Here is a 25874-nt window from a genome sequence, read left to right as displayed (position 1 = left end):
TTCTAAAATTGCTAAAAATGATTTTCATTTTTCTTTTTCATAGTTTTATTTACAACTAGTAAGCTGTCATCCATCGGCGCACATAATCATCACTATTATTTCGGAAAAAAAAATTATCTAGATCATAATTTAACTTCATATATCAATATACAGTAAATTATTGTAATTGTTTATATGTAATGATTTTGTGGGTGGATGGTGGTGAGTTTTTTATTAATTTAGTTTTTTTTTTCTGTCGCAAAACGCTCGCACTCATCATTTGGCGGTGTTTGATTTGTTGTTAGAATGCAGTGCGTCACAACCTGTCTCTCCACAAATGTTTCATGCGTGTGGAGAACGTGAAAGGGGCTGTGTGGACCGTGGATGAAGTGGAATTCTACAAGAGACGGCCGCAACGATGCCCAACGGGGCCACTGGCCCAGCCAGTCGTGGGGTACGTCAAGAGGGCCGCATTTTCTATTGTGTGTTTTGTGGTTTTTTACATCTCTTTTTTCCTTATAATCACCTACTCTTTTTTATTACTATTTTTACTATTATTACTACTTTTACTACTACTACTACTACTTTTTAATGCTATTTGCTTGAAATACGTACGGATGTAATGATGAGCGTAAGGTGCGAGCCGGTTCAAATAACGCAGCTTGGGCAACTAACAAAAAACAGCTGCAGGAGTCTCAGGTACTCTCTCGTTATCAGGTTTCTGCGTAAACTAACCTTGACCTGACTTGATTGTGATCTTTCTCTTTCTTGGGTCTCTCTGGGTGTGTAGAATGCGATACGCACCAATCTGTCTCTCCACAAGTGTTTTGTACGATATGAAGATGACTTTGGTTCATTTTGGATGGTCGACGACGCGGAATTCGTCAAGCGCCGCCACTTGTCACGTGGTCGGCCACGGAAATATGACCCAACCCCATCACCCACTCCACCCCACTGCGCACAGTAAGCACCACTCTAGAAGCCGCAAAGTCAAGCTTTTGCTCGCTTCATGCTCCAGATGCTTTCGCGCCTGACTGTATTACAATATTTTCACTTGCATCTGTCTCAATATTTTTTGTAGAGAGATACGGAAATTCACCCTATCAACAAACAACCCTCTGCTTTCCTTTCTTCTTTCATTCGTTTTTCTTTTAGTAATTAAAAATTCTACGTAAAGTGCCGTTCCCGCAAGCATTTTCTCTTTTTGTTTTAAAGACAGGTGCAAGAAAATTTTCTGTTCTGCATGAAAACCCAAAATAACTTCTATTTTTTTTTTGTCACCCATTAATTGTGCATGATAAATGGCGCATTATCGTAAATTGGTAAATTGAAATTATTCATTTGAAGTCTAATTGATAAACAAACAGTAATCCCTTTAGTGAACTGATGGTGTCCTGATTCCCGAATCAGGACAGCAGCAGCACTAGTTCACCTACTGACCTGGAAAATCTTTACCAACCCCTTTAGTGAAATTAATTTGTTGTCAAAGTAAAGTTTACTAGATAGATATTTTGTTTTCAAAGTTTGCACTCTAATAGTTTTGTGTTGTTTATTAGTTGGGAGTAATGTTCCTTTTAATTTCGATTATTTTGTACGATTATTATTTATTTGCCAATGCAGCACGCAACTGCTTTGAAGCTAAGGGTGCGCTTAAGATAGAAGCTGACGCGTTATAGTAGAGCCGGCTTTTAGAATGTTTGGATAATCCAAAACGTTTGCAGTTATAATAAGGAATTAAAACTGAAAATGATACGCTTCAAAAGTTTTGGATAGCTCGCATTAAACAACCAAAGTATGAATGTGATGACAAAACTGTTTAACTAATCAGGGTTAAGGGTTGCGACCATCTCAATCAAAGTACGTAAATATCAAATAATTTTACGACTTTTTTAAATAACTCTTTATTACCTCTAGTTAGTTTCATTACTATATTTTCCATCTTTCGTAGAGAGAAACTGCGTTTGGTTCTTGTGCGACTTTTTTGCTTTTTCTTTTTTATTATTTCTCTTCAAAATAAATTGATCAGGCAGAAAGACACCCAAGTCCTGGACATCTACATAAAAAAGGTAAACCATCGCACAAGAACACGACAGTGTAGCAGAAATTTTTTAATAGTTGTGTAGTTTATTTTCCTCTCATTATTAATTAACAAAAGAAAATACATTTGTGTTCTTCAAGGAATAAAAATGTATTTTCACTTTGTTTTTCATTCTTTCCTCGGTAAATTACCTTGGGGCCTTTAGCAACAGATATTACGTAAGGTTTGTATTTTTAATTCTTTTTTTGACTTACATTTTTATTGTCTGTTTAGTGTTCGATTTTCGCTTATTCTTCGTCCACTATTTTTCGTAACAAAAATGAACTAAATCAAATTTGTAATACAGGGGAAGTGCTTCTAAGAGTCCTACAATGAATCACAGTCCTACCATGTATGGAGATCATTTAGCACCGAACTTGCAGGTAACTGAATTTGTTGAATACTTTTCTTTGTGCCTTTGGTCTTTCGTAAATTTTATCAGCGACAAAAACATGGAAACCAGCGGATAACTATCGTTACTGATAAGAAAAACAAAAGAGCAATTTAATAGTGTTATTATTAAAACAAAAATCCACAGCAGAACGTAAAAGTAATTTATTTTTTGCTAACGGTTGTATGTTTAGGCGCCTATGTTAGAAGACAGTATATCATTCCTGACCAATACTGTAGGGGTTAATAATCGAGATATAAGATCAAGAGAAAGTCCGCATTCACCACCAGTTCAAGATCGTTTAAGGTGGGTAAAAACAAAACTTAAAAAATTAAATCATCTCATTTGGGAGGTCGCAGTCTCATGACCGTTCAATGCAATACCTTCTTTTTCTTCTTTTTACTTTATGTAATACACTTCCAAAATGGGACATAATTATTAGTCGAGAACGTGGTATATGTTACGGGATTTTCTCGTAGGTCTCCGTTAAATGGCGGCCTCCACGTGAAACCTGAGCATTCGTTGGGGGAACAACAGATGATGCGGGATTCAGAAATAATGCAGCACATGATCAAGAGGGAGATCCATTTCGATTACGACGACGTCGATCAAGATCATCACATGGGCGGGATGGCTGAGGACCTGACGATCGCGGGGTCGGATCACAACGAATCAAACATTATCGACGCATAGTGTGCAGTGTTTAAATCGAAAAACTAACTGCGACGCCTTTCCTTTTTCGACGAGCGGAACTTGTAAAATCCATATCTAAACCGATCAGTAGTTTTTTTGTGTAAATTCGGATATGTACAGTTTCTTTTTGTGTACATAGGTGTATAACTTGGAACTTCCTAAGCTGTGAAAGTGTTTAAATAAAATATTCGTAAAAAGAATACATGCAAAGTATGAGAGAGAATTTGTTGCACTACAGCCGAGGAAATTTTTGTTGTTCAATAATATATATATATATATATATATATATACATATTATGTTAATATTACACAGGGTGATATGTTATTTAATGCAGGTACATTGGTTGTTTTTTTTTTTTTTTCATATCAGTGATGGAACGAATTGTAAGTACGGATCTGCACGATAGACTTTTTCCCAGTGCGTGTGTGTTGTAGGTACGATTAAAACCAGGAGAGCATTTAAGTTATTTACTCCAGGTGGTGATGAAACGAAACGAAGCAATATTCTTATTACACTCGATAATATTTCGTTTCATGTTTACCAGAAACAAATAATCCATATCAGGACAGAATCGATTCTTATTACTGTCGTGTATTATAAATATAATGTGACTATGCCAAATTTTAGTGAATTTGCCTCGTATTAGTTGTTAAATTAAATAGTATTCCCTCCTAATCGAAAAAAAAGAATCCACTACCTTTCATTATTGTATATGTTACCTACATAGATCTTGTATCGAAACAGTAGTAAACATTTTTTATTTTTGTAAGATCTAATCTATTATAAAAATGATCATTTAAATTATTGAATTCCTCAAATGTTTATGTACAATTTGTAATAGTTTCTATTTTTTATTTGCATTCGAGCATTTTTATTATTTATTGCAGTACAATTACGTTTGTTTCTACTAAACTGGTGCAACTGTTAGTAATTAAAATTGTGCCAAAATTTTGACTTTAAAAATTACATATCATTTACTCACCCTTAGAGTGAATTCTATTTCAAAAAAAAAAAAAGAGGTCTGCCCCTTATTGGTAGAAACAGTGTATAGCAGGTAATTTTTCATGTAAGATGTGTTGTACGATTTATCGTATATCACTTGTTTAAACAATTATTATTACCACAATAAATAGAGCAATAAATTGTGTTTTATTCTCTACTCGCTAGTTTCAATACAAAAATAAATTATTTCAAAGATAGTTAAAAACAAAAAATGCATTTTTATTGTGACTGATGCATCATTGTATTCTTAGACACCCTGTATATTATAGAAATAAACAACAGGTGCGCTACTAAAAATATTTATCTTGAGATAGGGTTCGGAGTTCCAGGGAGAAAAAAATCGATAAAGGTAAGAAAAATTATTTACGAATATTATACCCGTCGTCGTATCACAAGATACGTCATCATATCCCCAATGACCAGTCGGACACGCACCTAAACGTCTTCCTATCTTGAGCCAATCTTCGCATTTCTGGAAAAGTAAAGCAATCTAATCTAGGTCTACCTCTACCCCTATTAACTCCTGTCACTGCTTCTAATATGCCTCTAAGTAGCCCCGCATGCCTGAGAAGGTACCCTGTCGACTTCTCTAGCCTATCTTTTATTCACTTTCATACTCCTTGTAGTACATATCTACTCATTTCTAACCTTTTCTACCCGCAGCGCCCACCATGTACGTTTCGCACCCATACAGCACCGTACTCCAAACATACACTTTTAATAATGACCTTCGAATTTCCGAAGTAACCGATCTCGAGCACAAAAGTAATTTTTGCTAAAAACGACCCGCCCCTAGCTGGATGTTTTTATCAACTCGCCCATAAATAAATCCTTCTATTTCATTTCTACGGAGTGCTAATGAGATCTAAAAAGTTGCGACCAAGAACTATGCTAATTAATAAAAAATAATAACATCCAGAAGTTGAGAAAATGATAAGTAAAGTTAGTAAAAGCACACGTATTTTTTATTGACGTATGTTATAAAAAAAGCTTAAAATAAAATAAATTACTCTATACAAATCTATGACACTATACGAAAAGTAGACGTTTTTTTTTTTCTATTAACATTGAAAGTTTCAATTTTTCATATTTTTATAAATCCAAGGTAAAAATCTGTCGACTTTTGTGTAGGTATGTTTATGTTTTATATTTATTAGGGGTTAATTCAATTTTTTATCACCTTAAATTGTCGTTTAAAGTTAAAATGAAAAATATAGACCCTCTGAAGTTCAAATATGCGAAAATAGGANAATAAATTACTCTATACAAATCTATGACACTATACGAAAAGTAGACGTTTTTTTTTTTCTATTAACATTGAAAGTTTCAATTTTTCATATTTTTATAAATCCAAGGTAAAAATCTGTCGACTTTTGTGTAGACTCCCGGATAATTTCCTTTGCCGCAACCAATACCCCAAGATACGATTCCTGCTTGCGTCCATCTTCCTGAATTGTATACCATGAGAGGTCCGCCACTGTCTCCCTGTAAAAAAATCGATTATACTACAATTTTATATCCCCGTTAAGACAAGGACACAAGTATTAATTAATTATCAAACATACGCTGCAAGAATCCTTTGCGACATTTCCTGCGCAAAGCATATGATCCACGATACCTCCAGGAGCTGCAGGACCGTACTTAGCCCTACAGTCCGCGTTACTCCAAATGGGGATGTTAACTTTCTGAAGAATCGAAGGCTGTGGACCACCTAATTAAAACATTATGTATTAAGCACTTAAAAAAAAAACAAATTGTATCAATCGTGAACCTTCTCTCAAACTACCCCATCCGATAACTGTGGCCGCTCTACCAGCGAAATTGGCACCACTAGACGGAAGACAAATGGGCCTTATTTTTTTGTTAAATTGCACGGGATTATCCAACGTAATAATGGCGATATCGTTGTACTGAAAACAACATTAAGTAGAAATGTCAAAAAACAAACACATTCTCGTACGTACCAAAGTTCGAGAGTCGAATCCTCTATGTCGTACCACCCTTTTTGCCCTCAATTCTAAATGGCGCGTTTCCGAATTCGTCCTTATGTTGTAATCTCCCAATCTAATCGTCAACCTTGCTACATCCCAAGAGCTCATACTAAAATCGAAAATGTTGGTAAATAAACAGTAAGCAAGGGAAAAAGATACTTATTTACTGGGCAACGCAATGGGCTGCGGTTAAAATATGGCTGTTGTCAATCAAGGATCCACCGCAAAATTGTCTTCCATTGTTGAAGAGGGCGGCAATCCATGGCCATTCCCCAATATCAGCGTTCTGTCCTCCGACGATCCTCTCTTGATCGGTAAACGCACTCTTGGCCCCGCACGATATGTCAGTTATTCCTGCATCAGCAGCTGTTGTAGTTACTGTTGGTTTAATAGTAGGAAAATTAGTACTTGGTTTGCCGTTAATGGGGAACCTGGTCGTCTTCTCCGTGGTAAAGCCGGGGAAACCTAAAGACGGGGGATGTGTCGGTAATGGAGGAATTGTGTGATCTGGGGGATGCGTGGGTAATGGTGGAGGCCAGCTGGGGTATCCTGGTATCCTGTAATCTTCATTAGTCGCCTTTTCGTCAGGGGTAACAATTCTTGTAAGATTTTCGGCCGTATTTGTACAACACACTCCGTAGCTCTATAGTTTGGTAACAAGGTAAGAAATAAATACAAACCAAGAATATCTACATCCACGAATACCAACCTGTTGGCCATCGACATCAACATAAGTGCACCTGTCTAACATATTGTTTATCCACATATCATAATACTGCATGTCGGGAGGATTCCATCTTGGGTAACACGTTTTAAAAGGTAAACAGCGACCTTCGTCTTTAGTGCTCGTTAGACAAGATTCTGAGTTATAGGAACTGTATTTAAATGCTGGAGAATATGGCGCATATAAAGGAAGAACAGATTGGAAATATTGAAAGTAAGGCAAGTAAATACTTCTACTGGCTACACTTCCTTCCCGCGAAGGCGCTCCATCGGCCACTAAAAAAAACATTTTTGCTTATCGCTTCTGTCTTTCCTTTTAAAAACGCTTTTATTTTACAACTCTATTAACGAACATTTACGACTATTTTAAACGCATCTTCATACATTTCTAACGACGACTTAATCTCAATAAAACGCACAATGCCCTAAAAAATTATTTTAAATACAAACGCGTAGTCAACTCATTTTATCGCTACTGATTTCGAAGAGAAAATAAATTTTAAAAACAAAAAAGATGTTGGTATCTACTTTTCTTTTGGCTATTGGACATCTTATACATTATTAATAAGTGTGTGTTATAAAAAAGTGTAGATAATACATAAGACAGATACATTATGTTTTGTAATTTCCCAGTGTGAAATTACGGTTACATGGGTTGCCACAGCCGTGAATACATAAATATGTATAAACTATTTGTTATATAGACGCTAATTACGTATACAAAAAACATTGTCCTCAAAGTCAATGTCCAAACAAATCTTTAATCGTATCACGTGGGTGTAACGTATTGGAATATACTTTACAGTACTTTTAGCAAAAAGATTGGCGCAAAAAAACAAACAAATGCATAAGCCAGACAAATAGAAACGCATAAGCCCTAAAAAAATTGAGAACTTCTTATTTTGTAACGAAACTTTGACAGAACGCCAAGGATAAATAAATTAATATATTTATAAGCTCGGTAACCAACTGAATGAAACGTATCAGAAGCATATCACAGGTGAATGTTCTTTGTGACCTTGACAGTGGTCAATTCTAATTGCCTCCACCTCACAAACAACTACCTTTGGCATATTATAAAAAGAAGAATCCTTGCACATACCAATAGCGTGTTTCTTAAAGGGTCAACTGTTTCTGAATACTTAGTTTGTACGAGAAAACAGGATTATTTCAAATTACTCAGCACGCATCTTTAGTTAAACACTAAAAGGAGTGCTAAACATTTTTGGCAAGGTACGTGTTGTCAATTTTAAATGTGAAACTCCATTCCAAACAACAAAAAACTTTTTTAAGGCCTTTAAGGACCTGTCTTCGTTTTTATAAACAGAATATTTATGTTACTGTTTGACGTCCATGTATGTATTAAAATATTACAACCCCTTAGGACACAAGTTAAGCAATTTAAATACATTTATACTGTATCTTTTTCTAAATTAAAAATATTATGTTTGTAGTTAATTACGGGATTGTTTTGCACTGATTCAAAAAAGTATAACGTTTTGTTAATTTTATAAAATTTAAAAAACTATATTTGCAATTGCGTACCTTCAAGTACTACAGAATCGTCATAGTAATTGGCAGTTTCACTATCAGCAAAAAGACACGTCACTTGAAAAATCCACCACCACATTAAATTTTTTATCAACCCCATATCGAAGTGCCTACTTAAGGCCGGGAGGAAGATGGTCGCGTAGTGAACCCACAACTAAGCAACTCGTATAAATATAAAGACACAAGAAGTAGCCCCCTCCACCTGGTTACTTACAAATACTTATTTGTTACTTACAAGAGAGTCTGTCATCTGATGTCGCGAAACCAAAAAGAATGACAAAAAAAAAAAGAAATGGCAACCACCGAGAATCATTTCGACTTTAGTGAACATCCATCAATAAATAATTAATCAGCTGTACGATATTCGACGGAGCTTTATCAAATTCTTCATCTTTATATCACCAACTCAGAAGTCATTAAAATGTTACGTTTATTGAACCTGTAGGTAAAGGTGGCGTTCTTTTTATGACTTGATCTCTTTCGGCCAGAAACCTGCCGAATTAGTAATGACATTGGAATTTTACGTGGGCCGAAAACTAAACAAATTTAATATATGCAATAAATTACTTTATTCAATTCTTCGCGGTTACTATTTTATAAAAATGTTGATTCAACAACAGCAAAACATTCTATTATCTTCTTCTTATACTTTATATTGGTACAACTCTTTTAACAAAAACCTACTAATTACAACCTCCAAAAAATTATTACGTAAGGATTACTAAAAGACTACTAAAAATCAAAATCCGGAATTTTAACAAGGTGGACAAACGAGGATTAGATTGAGAAAAACGTAAATCAAAGTTTCAATATGTCGAAAATAGATTAAACCTGCAATAAAAAATATCTATAATAATTGAAATTCCTTTCTTAAAAATCAAATTGAAATGAATAATTCCCCTTAGTTACTTTAGTTATTTTTAAATTAAGTCTTACCCTACTACTTAAGCAGTATTTTTCTATTATAATCAAGTTATTATCTTGCAATATTGAAAAATGTTATATACTTAAACTTATTAAATTAATCTCATAGTAACTTTCACAAAGTTTTTATTACAGGCTTTTAAACTATTTCGAAATAGTAATAATACGTAATAAAGGTAATATAAATATGATGACAATGATGAAATTAAACACAAGACCATTGTGAAAGCTACAAATATTTTATTTTTGAAAAATATCTCGATTTAACGCGAATAAAAAGCATCTTTTCTTGGGCTAATTAAATAATTACAGTGGAGACTTCCACAGTGCGTCAAGCAATAAACCTGCGAATGTGCCACAATGTTTGGCTTCAGTTACGAACAATATGTAACATTGTGAATTTCGGTAAATACTAAAAAATTTACCGAGGTTTTTTTGTTTGCTTTGAAAGGTTAATAACCATGAAGTGTTACCCGCCTATTTATGTATATTGAGTTATGAATATCTAGGTAACGTTAAAACGTACCCTATGAATTTTAAATAGATGATATTACACTTAATCCGATAATGCGAATTTTATTCATGAACCCGTTAAGTTCTTAATACTACTCGCAAATATAGTGTTATGTTATATTTTAAGATAACTGATTTATTTGCAAATTTGGAATCCCGTCTTTTATTTAAAATTATAATAAGGCAATTGTATTATGACAAATTACGGTAAAAACAACGTAAGGAAGAAAATGAGATATTACAAAACAATAACGTGTTTCTTCGAGACTGTAAATAAATAATAAACATATTGTTTTATTAAGTAAAAAAACTTGGAATAATTCAGTAAATGTTCCACCTGGTTTGATATCGTGAAACGACGAACACATCGGAATGCAATAAATAAACTTTTTCCAAACATTAAACTTGAGTGACAGGATTATGAATAAGGACCTGGGCTATGTCGAGCAGGTCTCAGGATAATTTTATATACTTATAACAACCGGTTTTGTAAATGATTTGTTTCTGTTTCGTTTCGTTGACCTAAACTTGCGTCAAAATATGCAAACTTTTGATTTTTATTGTAATTAAGGAACCAAAGTTTGGCCCCTATCAAAATGCAATGAATGCAATAAAATAAATTCTTTTTATTTATTTAGTGTCTGCTTTAGTAAATACTATTAATGTGAAATGGCAAACAAGTTAACGTAGTTTTTTAAACAGTATATAACAATATACGCTAAAACGACAGTGGTCACATTTAAAGCCACTCCTGTATTGTAGCCGCATTTTTTCGTATGCTAAAACAAATTTTTAAAACGACGCCATATGTATGCAGGATCAAGCAAAGCGCACAAATTATGTAAAAAATACTTAAGTAATAATACGAAACGATGAGACATCTCTTTTGTTGAGCATGTACAGAAAAATATTCTTTTACTATTGACGCGGTGCGGTGTCTTTAAAAGTATCTTTACAAAGTCAATGGGAAAAAAATGAGTTGAGCGAACTCAGGCCTTGTGCACCCACATGGGCCAATACATAAAATTAATACAAATTGTCCGAATGCAAATTTCGATGTCGAAAATCTTAGAAAAGCTGAATAAAAAATCTTCCTTGATCGACAGTTTACTTGCTAAACGCTTGTATTAAGTGAAATAAATTTGAAATGTAAATGTGAACAGACAGAAAATGATCTTTGAACTTCTAACAATTATACTTGAACCTATTTTCATTGAGGCTCGCGGAGCTTTAACCTTTGTAGAAACCAATTGTAGTTTCACATATTTAGTAAATGTAAATACTTGAGAAAATCTCCACTCAAAATCGATTTTAGAATGTTACTAATAATATGAAGAGTGTGTGTGTGCGTCATTATTTATAAACAAATAAACATAAAAATGACTTAACTTATGTATACTTATATTTTAAAATTGTAATCAAAAATTAATTTTCCTTTTAAAAATTTTGTTTTATTCTAATCTTATTCAGGTAGACAAGTTCAAAATAAAATTTAGCTAAGAAAAACTTTGATATTCATTTTGATTCTACCAAATGCAAAGGAAGCATTTGAATTACATATTACAACTTGATGGTACTATGGGCTACATCTAGTGATCAACTTTCCACTACATTTAATGAAAAGTCCGAACTAGTGGTGACATCTACTGAATATTGCATACTTCCTTTATTCTACTCAAGGTTGCTAGAGATGTTTAAACGACACCTACTGAAAAATATAATAATTTGATTATTCTTACGTGACAGTTGACAATTACGCCGTTAGTTGTGCTAACTAATTCTGAAATTGTTAATTATAGTGGCGTTTTTTTTAATCCAAGGCAGGTGAATATCCCCTATCGTTTCTTTTCAACAGCAGTAAGTATATTTTACATCCCTAACAATAAAATAAATGGAACTGCATTACTATGCAATATTTTCGGGTCAATAATTTATAACGTAGATTCCATATACATATCTTGTTTACTATGTAATTGACAGCTGGTTTGTTCGTGTACAGAAGAAAATAAACAGCAAAGATGAAAATGCCCACAAATAAACCCGTTGGAAATGGCTATTATGGGTATGAAGAAATCACCTACTACTCAGATGGTTCTGCAACAGAAGAAATTGAACAATCTGTTGGGTACCAGGAGGAGAACAATTCAGGGGCAGATGATGATTTCTCTGAATACCTATGGATGGAGAATGAAGAAGAATTTGACAAAGAAGTAAATACCTATTCTTAGTTTTGTACTTGCTGTAGTAGCTGTTTATTGATATGGATGTAGGTTATTGTTTGCAGATAATAATTATCCATATTATTTAAAGGTGATGCAGCAGTTGGAAGAGCAAGAACTCATGGAACAGTGCTTAGAAGCTATGCTTGAGGATGAGAGGATAAACAATCAATGTCCAAACAGACCTGAGTATGTCTTGAATTAGTAATTACAAAGCTATTAGGTTTTCTTTGTTAAACTGTGTTCTCTTTGTTAAGTTTTTAATTCTAAAATACAATGGTTTTCTGCTTTGTCTACAACTGCTTGACAGCAAATTTAAAGAAAATGTTTTACAGAATTGAACTTCTTAATATGGTGAACAACTTAAAGATTGACTTTGTTGAAGTGGCTAAGGGCAGCACCCTGAACCCTCTTGCTGCTGAATTTATTCCTGATGGTTACATTAATTCTGCTACTGCAACTGCTGGTTCTTCATAATGAAACTCTCTATCAATGTTGATGTAACAAAAAAAAAAGAGATTCATGTCTTGATCGTTATGAGGTTGCCAAACCACTGCATTTCATACCTAGAAAACTTCTAGCACTTTAAAAAACTTGAAACTAAAAAAAATTATAATAAATAATTCAAAAATAATACAAAAATACATTAGACTAAGAAATTTAGTGGAAAGTAACTTAATTAATTATACTATGTTGTAATTTTTGTGTATGTAGGCAAATTAACTAATGCTAATGGTTATGGCAACCTTTAAAACCCTTAATGTTTAGTTCTCGATTTAATCATAAAATGCACTTTCATGATATCTATTTTCCATTTGCTACATAACATTTTAAGCATTGTATGTCTGTGATACTTATGTACAAAACCCAGGTTTCTCAAAGAGTTAACTTATTTTAGTCATCTTTTTGATCATAAACCGTTTCTGTTTTATATCTGAGACCCAATTTCAAGATGACTGGAATGACATTAATTGAATTTAAAAACTACTTATTGAAATTTACTTGTGAATGAAAATTATTCAATTATAACTATCTATCGTGATTTTTAATACCGGAAAACTCCTATTTATAATGTTAATCTGAAGTACTTATTATTATAATTAATTAATTAATGTATAGTTCTTATTTAAACATGATCAACACGTACTTGATTTTTTTTGTGAATACAAGGATATACATGTTATTTATAACAAAAAGAAACTGGGATATGGCAACTAATTTTTATTGTAAATTTGAAAAGAGAAGCTTATTTTACCTAAAATACTCAATTAGAGAAATCTAAATGATTTCAGTATAAAGAGACAACCGCAAAGTTGAATAAGTTGTTTAGTTTATAATAAACATCAAATACTGTTAATGTATAAAAGTTTTGCTACTTTTCAGTCAGCTTGAGGTATCCATTTGTTTATTCTATTTGCTCTCATTTTTTTTTTTTGTATATTTCGAGTAATCTTTATTTATATTAAAATACACAATATGTAGATCATTTGATGTATATCTTTCATACTTTAATTTTTTTGTAATAAGTTTGGATGTAATTAATATGCATCACAATGAGATAGTATTGATGTGTAGTGAATGAAATAAATTATTTATGAAAGCTGTAAATTTTGTTTTTGTCTTTCAATAAATTAACAATGTACTTAAATAATTGCATATTAGGAAAATGAAATATCCACTCTTAAATAAATTGGTTTATTGCCTATAAAATAATACCAAATTCCAATTTATACATTCCATCAGTAGAGGTACCTATACCTGTAATTATATTTCAGATTATACAATTTTATTTAAACAAAATATATTAAACCTAACAAAATTACAACAACATAAAATATTTTCAGTAAAAACTTGTCGGGATTTCTGTAGTATGCATAGGAATTAAAAGTTTTAATTGAAGTAAACAAACATTATGAGGCATTTAGTCATAGCTGGTGCAGATAGAAAGGAGAGAATCGGAAGTAGAAAATTGTACAAATTATGATAATCTATAAACCTATATTAAAATAATTTATTATTTTGCTTTCTGATTCTTCTTTAATTCATTCATTTTTTGCTTTTCCCTCATTTTCTCAGCATCCCTAAAAATATAGTAACGGTGGTTTCATAGTTACCAATAAAACTGATAAGTAAAGACCTTAATAATGAAAGCAAGCAGATCCACATAAATAGTTAAATACTGATAAATAATCACCTATATTTGCGTTGTTCTAGAGTCAAACCTTCTCCCCCCTTTCCTTTTTTCTTAGCTATTTCCTGTTGTTTTTTCATATTCTTTTCTCTTGCCAATTCACGCTGATTTCCCCCTAAAAGGTAAAAACACTATTTATAATATACTTCAATGCTATTAATATATACTTACTCGTCATTTTGAAATATTCCTTTTAATGAATATCAGTAATCAAACGCCTTATCGAAGGCCGTAGCCTCGAACAGCGGGTGACAATACCCAACAGAAGTAATGTTATGTTCTGCGGTTCTGCTCAGGAGTTTCAGATGTCTAGTTTATGTTAAACATGGAGTTGATAGTGACAAAGATAACACTACCACAAATTAATAGTCCAAAAAAGGACGAAAGATAACTTACAGCGCCACCAGAGTCTAAACTAAAATGGCGGAAATTTCGATTATTTAAATACTTATTTGTTTTTCAATAAAAATAGCACAGAATGTTTGATGTAATAGATTTATATAAACTGTCTTTTGTCATATATCCATCATGAAATACTGCAATACAACTTTCAGTATAATTTCAAAAAATTAATCTTCGTGTTGCGTATTTTATTAATTGAGAGAATATATGATTACAATTTTTATTGTAATTAAACAACATTAATTTGATGATTTCATATACTCTTCTCTGTTCTTATTTGAAATATACAGATTTTAAATAATGACGAACATTGACATCTGTAGATTGTAATCATGCATTAAAATCACGGTGCGAAGCAGTGTTTTTGTTGTTCTGTACCAGATGGACCTTGTTCGCGCCAAAAAAATATAAAAAAGTTGCGCAACTTTAATTTTAATTCATAATTACTAAATTACTCATAATTAAAAACATTCATTTTCAACCATAAAATAATTACTGTAAAATGTAACAATTTTATTGAAGCCAAATAATTATCCGTGTTATCTTTGCAACTAAAAAAAATTATAATAAATAATTCAAAAATAATACAAAAATACATTAGACTAAGAAATTTAGTGGAAAGTAACTTAATTAATTATACTATGTTGTAATTTTTGTGTATGTAGGCAAATTAACTAATGCTAATGGTTATGGCAACCTTTAAAACCCTTAATGTTTAGTTCTCGATTTAATCATAAAATGCACTTTCATGATATCTATTTTCCATTTGCTACATAACATTTTAAGCATTGTATGTCTGTGATACTTATGTACAAAACCCAGGTTTCTCAAAGAGTTAACTTATTTTAGTCATCTTTTTGATCATAAACCGTTTCTGTTTTATATCTGAGACCCAATTTCAAGATGACTGGAATGACATTAATTGAATTTAAAAACTACTTATTGAAATTTACTTGTGAATGAAAATTATTCAATTATAACTATCTATCGTGATATCTATTTTCCATTTGCTACATAACATTTTAAGCATTGTATGTCTGTGATACTTATGTACAAAACCCAGNAGTAATTGTAGTGTTGATATTTACTATATAATATTTAAATACAAAACGTGCGCCAGTGATTACTGCAGAAGAAAAAATTAATAACTAAAGTTACCTTTCATAAAATAAAAATTACAGCGCCGTTTTAAAAACTGCGTCATTTTGGGTTAATAAGAGAAAACTTTTAACGAATTAAGGAAATTATGATTTTTAAACCGGGAATACATAAATAAACGTTCAAATACGTAACAACTACATGTATAAAAAAAAGTTGAGAGTCAGAAAAGTGAAAGGCGCAGTAAATTGTACGCATTATTGGGAATCTTTTATTACTTAAATGTACTATATACAAAATTCTACAAAGTATATTAAAAATACTACTACTATTTGTATTTGTACTTACATTTTCATCATATAACTCTGTCATCTCAACAATTTTCTTTTTGTTCGTTATGTCATTATAAAATGAGGTTGAATTGTTTCATAAGAACAGAACACTTTCTTCAAGACTGAAGGCATTACCAAGATTTGGCCTTGAGTTAATAAAAAGTGAAAATATGAAGAGGAAATTAAAGTAGAATTAACTTACCCACATTCAGAAGCAAATTTAGTGTACCATTGTAAAATAATTAAATTAAGACGATAGAACGTTAGAAGACAGTTAAATGTAATTTTTATATAAAACTAGTACGAAACCCAAGAAAAAATTAGGTACGTTTTGTTTCTAGTAAAAAGGTCTTTATAAATTGTCTTTTTTTTTTTCTTCTTATAACCCAGAATCGAGTATATTATGACAATGAGATGAAAGGTAGCGACATAAAAAAAAATAAAAATAAAGGTGTATTTTTAAGTAATGTGAGATCGCACCGAGATGAAAGTTTCAGATGATTACAGTGTGAACCAAAAAATATTGGTGTTTACAAAAACACTTTTTATTACATTTTCTCTCCGCTACGAAGAACCTATTAGTTTAGTTCTTTGGTGTGGAATATGAACTTTTGCAAGTTTTTTTAACAAAACTAGTATTACAAAAAATCAAGAATGTACATTTCACAACATAAGCGAAAAATGTGTTCAATACAGCAGCATAACGTTGTGATACTTTACGTAATGATAACAAAAAATATATTTATAAATAAAATATTTATATATATTTTGCATATTTGTGTTTAGCATTTTTGGCTTATGCGTTCAGCTGAGCCCGTGAGTGATGTACATGTAAAAAATTCAAATAATTTACCACTAATTGTCTACTAATAATTTAAAAAAAAGAGTAAATGTACTGTGTTCACTGATTTCCACATTCGGACCAGCCGATTGCAATGAATCTATTTCGCACTTATATTGAACACAACGTTGGTTTTAAGCAATAAAAAAAAAAGTTCTAACGGAACCTAAAAAATACGATTGTTATTTGCACCAAAAGAGCATCGCCTCCCTGAGCTCACAAACTTAAGAGGAAATAATATTATTAAGAAGGCACCTGGTGGGTTTCCCTATCACAAGAAATACTGGTGGAAATCGTCGGCGTTCCAAAAAATATGTACGCCCGTCCACACTTATCTATGTATTTTAATAATTTTATATTTTTTTTTGTGACTGCTATTTAAGCTCGTGCATATTTTTACTTAGTAAAAGATTATTGTGGGGTCCCGAAAGATGCCGTATTAACTCTGGAAGTGATTCGAACGAAAGAGGACAGAAGCAGCAGTTGAAACGACCCACACTGCCTTCGTTTGACGAAATAACGTTCCTATGCACTGAACACAAGTGTTTTAATAAATGCGCTTTCTGTTTAAACATCGCAACACATAGCCGACAAGCAAATGGTTTTTCGCCGGTATGCACTCGCAAATGAGTTTTTAAATTCCACGACATACCGAACTGCTTGCCGCAATATTCACATCTATATTCGCGCACCTGTCCTGTTGTATGTCCACTTTGTTTACCACTAGCGGCCGGAAGAGAACTTTCCGAAGAATCCTCACCGACACTTGTCGAAAAAGATGCGGACGGTTCGCGAGACGAATCTTCACCACTAGGAGACGGGTTCACTTGCGCTTGGCAGAGAGACCAAGCGCCCCAAGTATGTTCGAAAGACTGATACGAATCGGAGGGCATATTTAGATCTGCACTAGGAGGCCGATATTTCACCAAAACGTCGGAAGAGACCGATTTATCCGGTGGTTGCGTCGAAGTTGGTGTATGGGTCCGTTCAACCACGAAAGGAGGCGCCGAAAGAGAAAGGGGATGATGTGCAGCAAGTATAGGGTGACGGATTGTTTTCAGACGATGATGAACTCCATCGTCGATGTAAGATGGGGAGAAAGGAACGAATGGCGGATTTTGGGCGGGTGAATTATGGAATCCCGGTCTCCGTTTTCGATGCGGGGTAACGACGTAGTTGTCGGGACTTTGGACCAAACTTAGTAATTCCGGTTCCCCGGCGGGAGGCTTCAACTGTACGAATTCTTCTTGCTGTTTCAAATCGATGGGTTCGATGTGAACCGATTTCCGTTTTATCCGGTGATGATGATATTGTGAAATTTCGTGAACCTTGGGAGTTATTTTTACAGTCGACTGGCCGATTTTCATGAACTCTGGACCCTTTTTTTCTTGATTCTAAAAAAACAATATAACAAAAGTAAATCAAACAGGTTTAAAATCCTTACTGATAAGGCGCTAGTTTACCTCGAAGTTGTCATTTTTTTCACTTTTTTGATTACTTTCGTCAGTATCTTTTGTGTTTAGCGATAGATTAACGGGGTTTGGCGATGTACTGTTCCTTTCTAATTCTGTCTGTTCGCCGCTACCTTCTTCTTCCGTTTCTTCGTCGTCTTTGATTTCACCCTCTTCTTTTTCATCGTCATCGTTTGTTTCCGTTTCTTTTTTGACGGTAATTGTGGTCGTAGCTGTCGCCGAAACGGTCTCTTCGTTATCCGAACCAACCCAGTTGTCGCACGTTTGAGATTTGGTTTCGGCCGACTGCCACACGTCCGATTTAATTTGCAACAAGTCGAAAAGTTCTTGAATGCTATTCAATTCGCTAGACTGAAAATTGAAAAAGTGAAAGAAAAAGGGGAACACGTAAAAATTCTCTTGGCGAAGTGTTTCTAGAGTGTTTTACCTTGATGCAAGCTTGTCCATTGTATAGGAAGTCTAGCAGGTGTCGTAAGTGGCAACTTTTGATACCTGGAATGAGAACGACACTGGGCCCATGAGCGTGCACACTTTCGCCAAGAATACGGCGCACCAACGGACTTGCCGAAGCCATTATCAATTTGTGTGCATTTATTGCAGTCTTATCATCGCAAATGAAAGTCATATCAGCAAAGTTTTCCGACGCAAAACAAGTTTTAATTTCTTCTACTATAGTCGCGTGATGCTTGCCATAATGCAGAGTTAATAGACCGTGGGAATCTTGCTCTTCTGAGTACATGGCGAAATAGATGATTTGGTAAGTAACCACGAAAATCTAAGATGAGCATCTGGAAAACCAAAAAGAGGCGACCGAATGAATTCGAACTTATAAACCGCAGATCTACCTACATACATGTTCCCCATGTATCAGATTGGAATTCTCTTTTTTTTTTTTTAAGTAAATAACGTCCTGGCTACTTCATTTTATGTCAGATATGCACAATAGTTATGTAGACAGATACTTTATGTTTATAAAGTACTTGGTATCCAATGATGACGTAATCGTTAAGAAATAAAAGTAAATTACATAGCATAGTCTTTCAAATAACAACACTCCCATCAAGTAACAGAGAGAGAATTCTGCCTTAACCAAAACCAAGGTCATAATCGCGAAAGGAGAATCTTGATACACACACACACACACATAAAACATACATACATAGTAACACACTCGTTGGGAGCGTTAAAATTTAATCATCGAATCAAGTGTACCGATGAGCGAGCGACAACCGCGACACGGCGCGACCGCGTCGCGGCGTGCAAACCAGAAAATGCTACACATAAAACATTATTACAATTTCAAACACCCGTTACAATTAACAATATCGACACTTTACAAAGAATTGAAACTACATATATATCTACACACAAATATATAAAGATCTATACAACACCTGTATAAGTGTGATACCTATATGTGTTATGCTAGCGATACGTAACAGAAAGTTTTAATAAGCGTTCAACGGGTCGGTTTGTAGGTACAGTAAAAAAGCAATGGAAATCGATGACTTCGAATGTCACCGCTTTTAGGAAAGAGAAATGCAAGAAGGCCAGAATATAGTTGCGTTACATAACCGGGCCAGCCGACTAGATTGTACGTGTACTATAATAATACTTATATTAGACATCGATGGGAGTGCAGGATCGTAAGAAAAAGAAACTTATTATAAACAAAAAATTAAATTAAAACTTTCATCTATATACTTATAGGTACCTAGAGAGATACTATAGGCAGATGCAGAGGTATTAAACGGACGTTGTCGTTAAGTAGTTATCGCGTGCGCGTTTTGTATTGTGGCGCGGAGGGACGTCGCGACGTCGGGCGTCGATTTATAGTTTGGAGCAACAAGTTGCTCACTCGCATCAGTTGATGTCGCCCACCTTACTCACCCGGAAAAGATAGTAATCCTATTGGGCATCCGCGGGGGTCGAGGCCGGGCCCACGAGATGACGATAACCGCCACGACCTGGAGCACCACTAACACAACTACAGCAGTTGACACAGCACTCTTGGAGACACATAGTCGCCACTGCATAGGTATCACTACGGACGGCAGGTAAAACACCGCGAAAAATACACTTTTAAATCCACTTTGCGAATGCGGCCGCGTGCGTTTTAGTATGCGGGTGACGATGAAGAAGAAGAAGAAGTAACAGTTGCAGTAATAGTAGTAATAGGCAGGAGCAGTACAAAGGCAACGAGAGTAGTATTATAACAACAGCAGCTTTGTTCGTTCGTTCATCGGCCGGATTCCGCCTCGAGTGAATTTATTTTTGGGCCACGACACTCAGCACTGTGTTGCGCCACAAATGAAAGTAAAAGTGAACAAAAGCTGCCCGACCGAACGAATGCTTGACGGTTGCGCGAACTCGAACTCAGTCCAGGTGCGGACACAGGGCTGAAGCTATGTAGCTGCTGCTGTTGTTGTTGTAGCTGCTGCTGCTGCTGTTGGTACTGCTAGCTGCTGCTGCTGCTGAGGGCCCCGGCGCCATTCCCGACCAACGCTGCTTCGCTCGAATTCACACAACTACCACTAGCTCTAAATTTCTCCCTTTACTTTCCCCTCTTTTCTTTGGTCCCCTCCGCTTGCTGGCCGTTTTTTTTTTCTCTTGTTTCTTGGCTACTAGCACAACAACAGACACTCATACATGTGTACACATCATTCACACGCACTCACAATATACACACTGGTGCACCAGTAGCAGAGTAATAGCAGTAGTAACACACCAGCCACCAGCAGATCTACTACCAGAAGCTGGCTCCTCTTTCTTTACTCCGAAGGTCGTTTTGACGGAGGAGACGCCACGGTACACGGTCGCTATCTCGCATTTTATTCGCAGCACCACTTATAGTGATATTTTCTAGCGGCGCGCACCACGCTAGAGCCTACTTTACTTACTATTTGTTAGTTGGTTATTACGGCGCGCAACACTGACTTAAGTCCGAACCGAATCGAAGAAGTAGTAAGAACTTCTATTTCGGTGCGGTCAGTAACAAGTTGCCAGTTAGTTTTATATGTATGTATGTATAAAGTTAGAAATAATAGTAAAGTAGTTTCGCTTCGTGTTTGCTATTCGAGATTCGAGCCCGTCAATTGCAGCTAACATTCCAACCGTTTCAATATTGCTTTCACCGGCAACGCCAAGGAGACTCGCGCAGCACCAACGGGGCCCGCACAGGGGAGCGCGACCATACTTTCACAATACCTGCACCGCGTGGGGGAACTGTTGTATAATACCAAATGCAATCGAAATACATTACGAATTCAGATTTTTAATGGCGTCCGTTATTTACAACTCTAATTTCTTCTTCTTCTTCCATTAGTCACCGCATGTTCTTCCTTTTCCAACTTTACCAACTTACATCTTCGATCCCCAAACCGCATTATACTTCTCATAAAACTTTCATCTTATTATTATGGCACAACTCCATAATTGCCCATCATCCAACGATTTGTTTACCAACCTAGGTACATAACTTTCTTATTTGGGCACAATACATACCTATGTATCTGTAGGTATAGGTACCTAGTTGTCAGGAAGTACATTAAACCATTATGATAATGAGTAAATTTTCGTTCATTCGTTACTGTTCCTGTTTGCGGAGTTGTTTTTTAATATCTGCCTATTATACATGTAGTATATAGGTAGTTAATTTTAATATCAACTCAAGGTAAAGTGTATCTAATTATTACAATATTTAAAGCTAAAAATAAAAAGCGTATGCCTTATTAAAGAAGATGTAATGTGTACACATGCATTAATTAAACTTGCTCCAGTTTTAATAAGAAATTAAATCGCTTTTCTTGCCCTTTTTCAGACAAAACACCGAAAAACAAAAAGCGAAACTTCTCAGATAGGGTACGGACTGTAAAAGAGTTGGACGTCCTTTATTTCTCATTGAATCAAAAGAGTAGAACCCTTGCGTCACAATTCTAGATACTTTCCCTTGCTTTCATAATAATAGAACGCCACACGGACACAATTGATAATGTGTTCCCTTTCTTTCTTACATGTATGAATGTACGTAGTACATATATGTATTACCTATACATGTGTACATATGGAGCCGTTTATTTTGTTACGTTAATTTGGCAGTAACACAGGTACGTTCTAATAAAACTTTTTCTCATAAACAATCACACGTATAGGTACCATGTACGTTGAGTGTTTAATCATATGCATGAATTGGGCGGCCGGTTTGGTAATTTTAATACTACCCCAAGCGAGAATCCCGGTGTAGGCGTATTTGCGGGATTGTTTTAAAAAATTTTGATTTTTCAGACCCATCTGTTACATTCCTGGCCTCCATGTAATAACCTTCACTGAATCTCTGCTCTCGCAGATACACACTTAGATATATAACTACATACATACATATATGAACACATACATCCACATCATCTCACATGAAACAGACAGGGCTAGTTCGCGACTGTGATTTTCGCCAAGGTCTTCTTTTGTTTTAAACTGTATTACGTTATTTTTGTGTATTTGTTACTGACAGAAGATCGACTTCCTGAGAGAGTGCATACATATGTATTTTTATTTACTTACAATCGTATAAATTGCAATTCTATATGTACGTATGTAGATATATTATATAAACCGTGGTACAATAATTTATTAGCGGCGATTTTTTTTTTTATTATTAATAATAACAGTTGCGAAGCTCCAGAATATATATGCTAAAATATTGTTAAAAACAATTCCTGTATTTGTAATGCTCTAAAGTGTAGGTCTTCACTGTCAAAGAAGATCATAGTAGGTCCTACAAGCTTCCCGAATTTCCCACGGTTTTTCTTTTCGTTTGATCTTACCCGTATACGTGTCTATGTACATTGGTTTTATTTTCAACAAGTCGGATTGCCTTCCCTTCAATCAGGAAAAATTAGTTATCATTCGGGGACATTCTCAAAACCCTAGGACATTCAGGAAAATATATGACATTCTATAACGCTCTGATCAGACGTCGGAACTCAATAAACAGTCCTTCAGGGTGATAGTCTTTTAACCTCCATATCCTTGAAACCAACGCCGGCAGCTGAAACCCAAAACCTTCTTCATGGACAGGAGATGGAATGCTATCATACCATATAACCCGCATGAGGCTTCGGGATTCGTCTGAGGAGCTGTAGAGGCACAAGCCGGATTATCCTTGCTTCGTTCAGGAATGATTAGTTATTATTTCGGAACGTTCTCGAATCTTCTAAATTATTCTCGAACCCTATAGATATAGAAGATTCAGGAAAATATGTGACATTCTCTAACGATCTGATCAGACGTCGGAACTCAATAAACTCCTTTTGCTCTCTCTCTGTATGGAGTCCTTTGGGGAGATAGTCTTTTAACCCCCATATCCTTGAAACCAACGCCGGCAACTGAAACCCAACGGGAGATGATGGAATGCTATCATACCATATAGGTAACCCTCATGAGGTCTCGGGATTCGGCTGAGGAGCTTTAGCGGCCCATAAACACAAACTACAGTTACTTTTATTGCATACAAGCCGGATTATCCTCGCTTTGTTCAGGAATGATTAGTTATCATTTGGGAACGTTCTCGAACCTTCTTCATAGTTGAAGGTTTCCATACCATAAATACCTATAACCTTCTCTGATATTAAGTGTAGTTTTCCAAAAGTTTCCCATTAGTTAATTTAATATGCTTGTATTATTGTTATTGTATTTCCTATTACTTGATGGAAGGCAAATAATCAATATTCATGTACCGCCACTGTAATTTACATGTTAATGAATGTAGCTGTTACGTGCTATAATATCTATTAATTATTACATTGGATGAATTGAAAAAAAAGATAAAAAAGTACCTATTTGTAGAAATAGAAAAGAGGTGGAAGAAATGTGTGAAGTGTGATGAATAAAGTAAATAATAAACGAGAGATAGATTATGTCTTGTTCATTTTGAAACAGTTGCAAACAAATTGAAAACAACCGAATTTCTACATCGGCCATTCTTTAGCTTTCAAGTTAGGCAACATGCGTTGGAAAGTAAAATCTTAAAGTGGCTTTCGAGAACATTACCTAATTTGTTCCATCACATGTGTAAAATTATTATGGTGCAGACCATTTTATCGTCTACTATCGAAATTTGCATAAGACAGTTCAACATATAATTCAACTTATGTGTGTGTATATATATAGTTTGTACTTATCTACGCGAATTGTCCACTAATCTTTTAAGTTTTACGTCCGTTTTCAAAGTCGAAGCAAAAGTTAGATTATGACATAGCTTTGCCGTTCTAATTGTTGATCATAGATCACTTTCATTTTTTAACACGTGCTCGAGTATAACTTTCAGTTTAACTTACCGAAATCGTCGTCTGTAATATGATTCATCACTCGAAAGAGTCATAACTGATTTTTAACAATTAATTAACAAACACAAATAGATTATCGGTTCATTGCTGTTTCAGATTTTATCGTCACACTGATAATTAAACTCCTCCAAATAACCATTACATAAACAAAAGTAATTACTTAAAATCAACACTCAGTTACTAGGTACTACGTACTATTCTATTTTCTTTTTGTTACTTAAAAAAAAAACAAACGACTTGTTTCGGAACATTTAAGAATAAAGAGAACATTTTAAATTTATTGTATCGTTTCTGTGAAAGAAGAAAATACAAAGGAACCCAAAAGTAGTCACGAAATTGGAAGAAGGGTATATTTCCTTTGAAAAACTGACTCCCCACAGTTTGGTACTCTGCGCAACTATCGCGAATGCGAAACATAAGTAAAGGGGAGTTTGGTATAGATATATATTCATTATGTTTTATGTATGTATGTATGTATGCATGTTAAAAGCGATCTCAATGTGTAAGTCAAAGAAATAATACCATCTCTTTCTTTCGTCTTTATGGCAAGCAACATTCAACTCAACCAAAAACCACTTTCACTTCCCTGCAAAGCAGAGACCTTGAAGGTTTAAAACAGGTAAAATCAGTCTCGAGGACAACATCCGAATACAAACGGATCAATTGTTTCATAAAGTACTGGTCCGGATCGACAATTATACTTACTGACGCATATGCTATGGAATAGTCTAACGAAATGTTACTTTTCTCATTACAACTAAACTGTCGTACAGCCTTCTACTTCTAGCTACTTTCTGAACTTGTATTGTAATTATTAAATTTAATTCTACTGTTTTTCATTGTCGCCTCGAATAATTGTTACATTACCAAAATGTGTAAGGCCAAGGAATCACTCCCTTTTAAATCCCTCCGTCATTACACCCTCAGAGGCTAAAGCATAAGCAATCTTTTTGTATTTCTTTTTGTCTATTAAACAATATTCATAATAAGTCGTAGTTTTCTTGCTTGTAAATATTATCTACCATAAGCCAACTAACTGTAAAGATTATAAATTACCGAAGCTAATTGTAAAACTCGATAGGTTCTATCCCAAGTTCGTTAAAAACATCGAACATCGATTACATTTTTAATGT

At 34.4% G+C, this 25874-nt stretch overlaps 5 protein-coding genes across 8 annotated transcripts in view; 2 read left to right on the top strand and 3 right to left on the bottom strand.

Moving 5' to 3' along the window:
• Window positions 1–4300, top strand: part of LOC108735237 (forkhead box protein P1) — an 84001-nt gene extending 79701 nt beyond the window's left edge. Inside the window, exons 18-21 of the mRNA XM_025978357.1 lie at window positions 770–942; window positions 2364–2439; window positions 2641–2753; window positions 2927–4300. Of these exons, the coding sequence (XP_025834142.1) occupies window positions 770–942; window positions 2364–2439; window positions 2641–2753; window positions 2927–3140 (576 nt within the window). The 3' untranslated portion in view covers window positions 3141–4300. The remainder of the gene's footprint in view (window positions 1–769; window positions 943–2363; window positions 2440–2640; window positions 2754–2926) is intronic.
• An 828-nt stretch (window positions 4301–5128) lies between these two features.
• LOC108735240 (serine protease 33-like) lies at window positions 5129–8564 on the bottom strand. The gene is made up of 9 exons (XM_018467108.2): window positions 8403–8564; window positions 6844–7133; window positions 6543–6777; window positions 6302–6488; window positions 6108–6243; window positions 5915–6053; window positions 5709–5854; window positions 5399–5628; window positions 5129–5148 (listed from the first exon to the last, which is right to left on the bottom strand). The coding sequence occupies exons 1-8, from the start codon at window positions 8506–8508 to the stop codon at window positions 5470–5472; spliced, it is 1398 nt and encodes a 465-aa protein (XP_018322610.1). The 5' UTR covers window positions 8509–8564; the 3' UTR covers window positions 5129–5148; window positions 5399–5469.
• Window positions 8565–11574: 3010 nt separating this feature from the next.
• LOC108735286 (polyadenylate-binding protein-interacting protein 2B) lies at window positions 11575–12657 on the top strand. Of its 2 annotated transcripts, none has more exons than XM_018467193.2 (4): window positions 11575–11702; window positions 11845–12055; window positions 12156–12253; window positions 12400–12657. In XM_018467193.2, exons 2-4 carry the CDS (start codon window positions 11864–11866, stop codon window positions 12539–12541), a joined length of 432 nt encoding a protein of 143 aa, XP_018322695.1. In that variant the 5' UTR covers window positions 11575–11702; window positions 11845–11863; the 3' UTR covers window positions 12542–12657. The 2 variants fall into 2 exon arrangements, with proteins under 2 accessions (XP_018322695.1, XP_018322694.1); XM_018467192.2 differs by having other exon boundaries at window positions 11826–12055.
• A 1088-nt stretch (window positions 12658–13745) lies between these two features.
• Window positions 13746–14604, bottom strand: LOC112905319 (putative SERF-like protein). Its single transcript, XM_025977477.1, has 3 exons — window positions 14427–14604; window positions 14259–14370; window positions 13746–14145 (listed from the first exon to the last, which is right to left on the bottom strand). The coding sequence occupies exons 1-3, from the start codon at window positions 14431–14433 to the stop codon at window positions 14079–14081; spliced, it is 186 nt and encodes a 61-aa protein (XP_025833262.1). The 5' UTR covers window positions 14434–14604; the 3' UTR covers window positions 13746–14078.
• Window positions 14605–16527: 1923 nt separating this feature from the next.
• On the bottom strand, window positions 16528–21995 carry LOC108735284 (transcription factor Ken). 3 transcript variants are annotated; one of them, XM_018467189.2, is made up of 4 exons: window positions 20291–21995; window positions 18828–19188; window positions 18392–18751; window positions 17303–18322 (listed from the first exon to the last, which is right to left on the bottom strand). In XM_018467189.2, the coding sequence occupies exons 2-4, from the start codon at window positions 19137–19139 to the stop codon at window positions 17303–17305; spliced, it is 1692 nt and encodes a 563-aa protein (XP_018322691.1). In that variant the 5' UTR covers window positions 19140–19188; window positions 20291–21995. The 3 variants fall into 3 exon arrangements, with proteins under 3 accessions (XP_018322692.1, XP_018322691.1, XP_018322693.1); XM_018467191.1 differs by lacking the exon at window positions 20291–21995 and adding an exon at window positions 20115–20280; XM_018467190.1 differs by lacking the exon at window positions 20291–21995 and having other exon boundaries at window positions 16528–18322; window positions 18828–19139.
• Between the last annotated feature and the right edge of the window lie 3879 nt (window positions 21996–25874).

This window comes from Agrilus planipennis, unplaced genomic scaffold, assembly GCF_000699045.2.
Source record: "Agrilus planipennis isolate EAB-ADULT unplaced genomic scaffold, Apla_2.0 scaffold15, whole genome shotgun sequence".
Classification (NCBI taxonomy): Eukaryota; Metazoa; Arthropoda; class Insecta; order Coleoptera; family Buprestidae; genus Agrilus; species Agrilus planipennis.
Note: the sequence above shows the minus strand (reverse complement) of the source record. Positions and strands in the feature narration are given on the sequence as shown.

Excerpts from the sequence above, each read along its gene's own strand:
- LOC108735240 (XM_018467108.2), bottom strand. The coding sequence starts at position 8,508 with ATGGGGTTGATAAAAAATTTAATGTGGTGGTGGATTTTTCAAGTGACG. Across the intron at positions 6,489-6,542 it reads CCCCATTAACGGCAAACCAA|GAATAACTGACATATCGTGC; the intron begins GTACTAATTTTC and ends CTGCTGATGCAG. Across the intron at positions 5,629-5,708 it reads TCGCAAAGGATTCTTGCAGC|GGAGACAGTGGCGGACCTCT; the intron begins GTATGTTTGATA and ends ATTTTTTTACAG.
- LOC108735286 (XM_018467193.2), top strand. The coding sequence starts at position 11,864 with ATGAAAATGCCCACAAATAAACCCGTTGGAAATGGCTATTATGGGTAT. Across the intron at positions 12,056-12,155 it reads AAGAAGAATTTGACAAAGAA|GTGATGCAGCAGTTGGAAGA; the intron begins GTAAATACCTAT and ends TATTATTTAAAG. Across the intron at positions 12,254-12,399 it reads CAATGTCCAAACAGACCTGA|AATTGAACTTCTTAATATGG; the intron begins GTATGTCTTGAA and ends AATGTTTTACAG.
- LOC112905319 (XM_025977477.1), bottom strand. Across the intron at positions 14,146-14,258 it reads CTAGAACAACGCAAATATAG|GGATGCTGAGAAAATGAGGG; the intron begins GTGATTATTTAT and ends CTATATTTTTAG.
- LOC108735284 (XM_018467189.2), bottom strand. The coding sequence starts at position 19,139 with ATGTACTCAGAAGAGCAAGATTCCCACGGTCTATTAACTCTGCATTAT. Across the intron at positions 18,752-18,827 it reads ATGGACAAGCTTGCATCAAG|TCTAGCGAATTGAATAGCAT; the intron begins GTAAAACACTCT and ends TTCAATTTTCAG. Across the intron at positions 18,323-18,391 it reads AAAAAAATGACAACTTCGAG|AATCAAGAAAAAAAGGGTCC; the intron begins GTAAACTAGCGC and ends TTGTTTTTTTAG.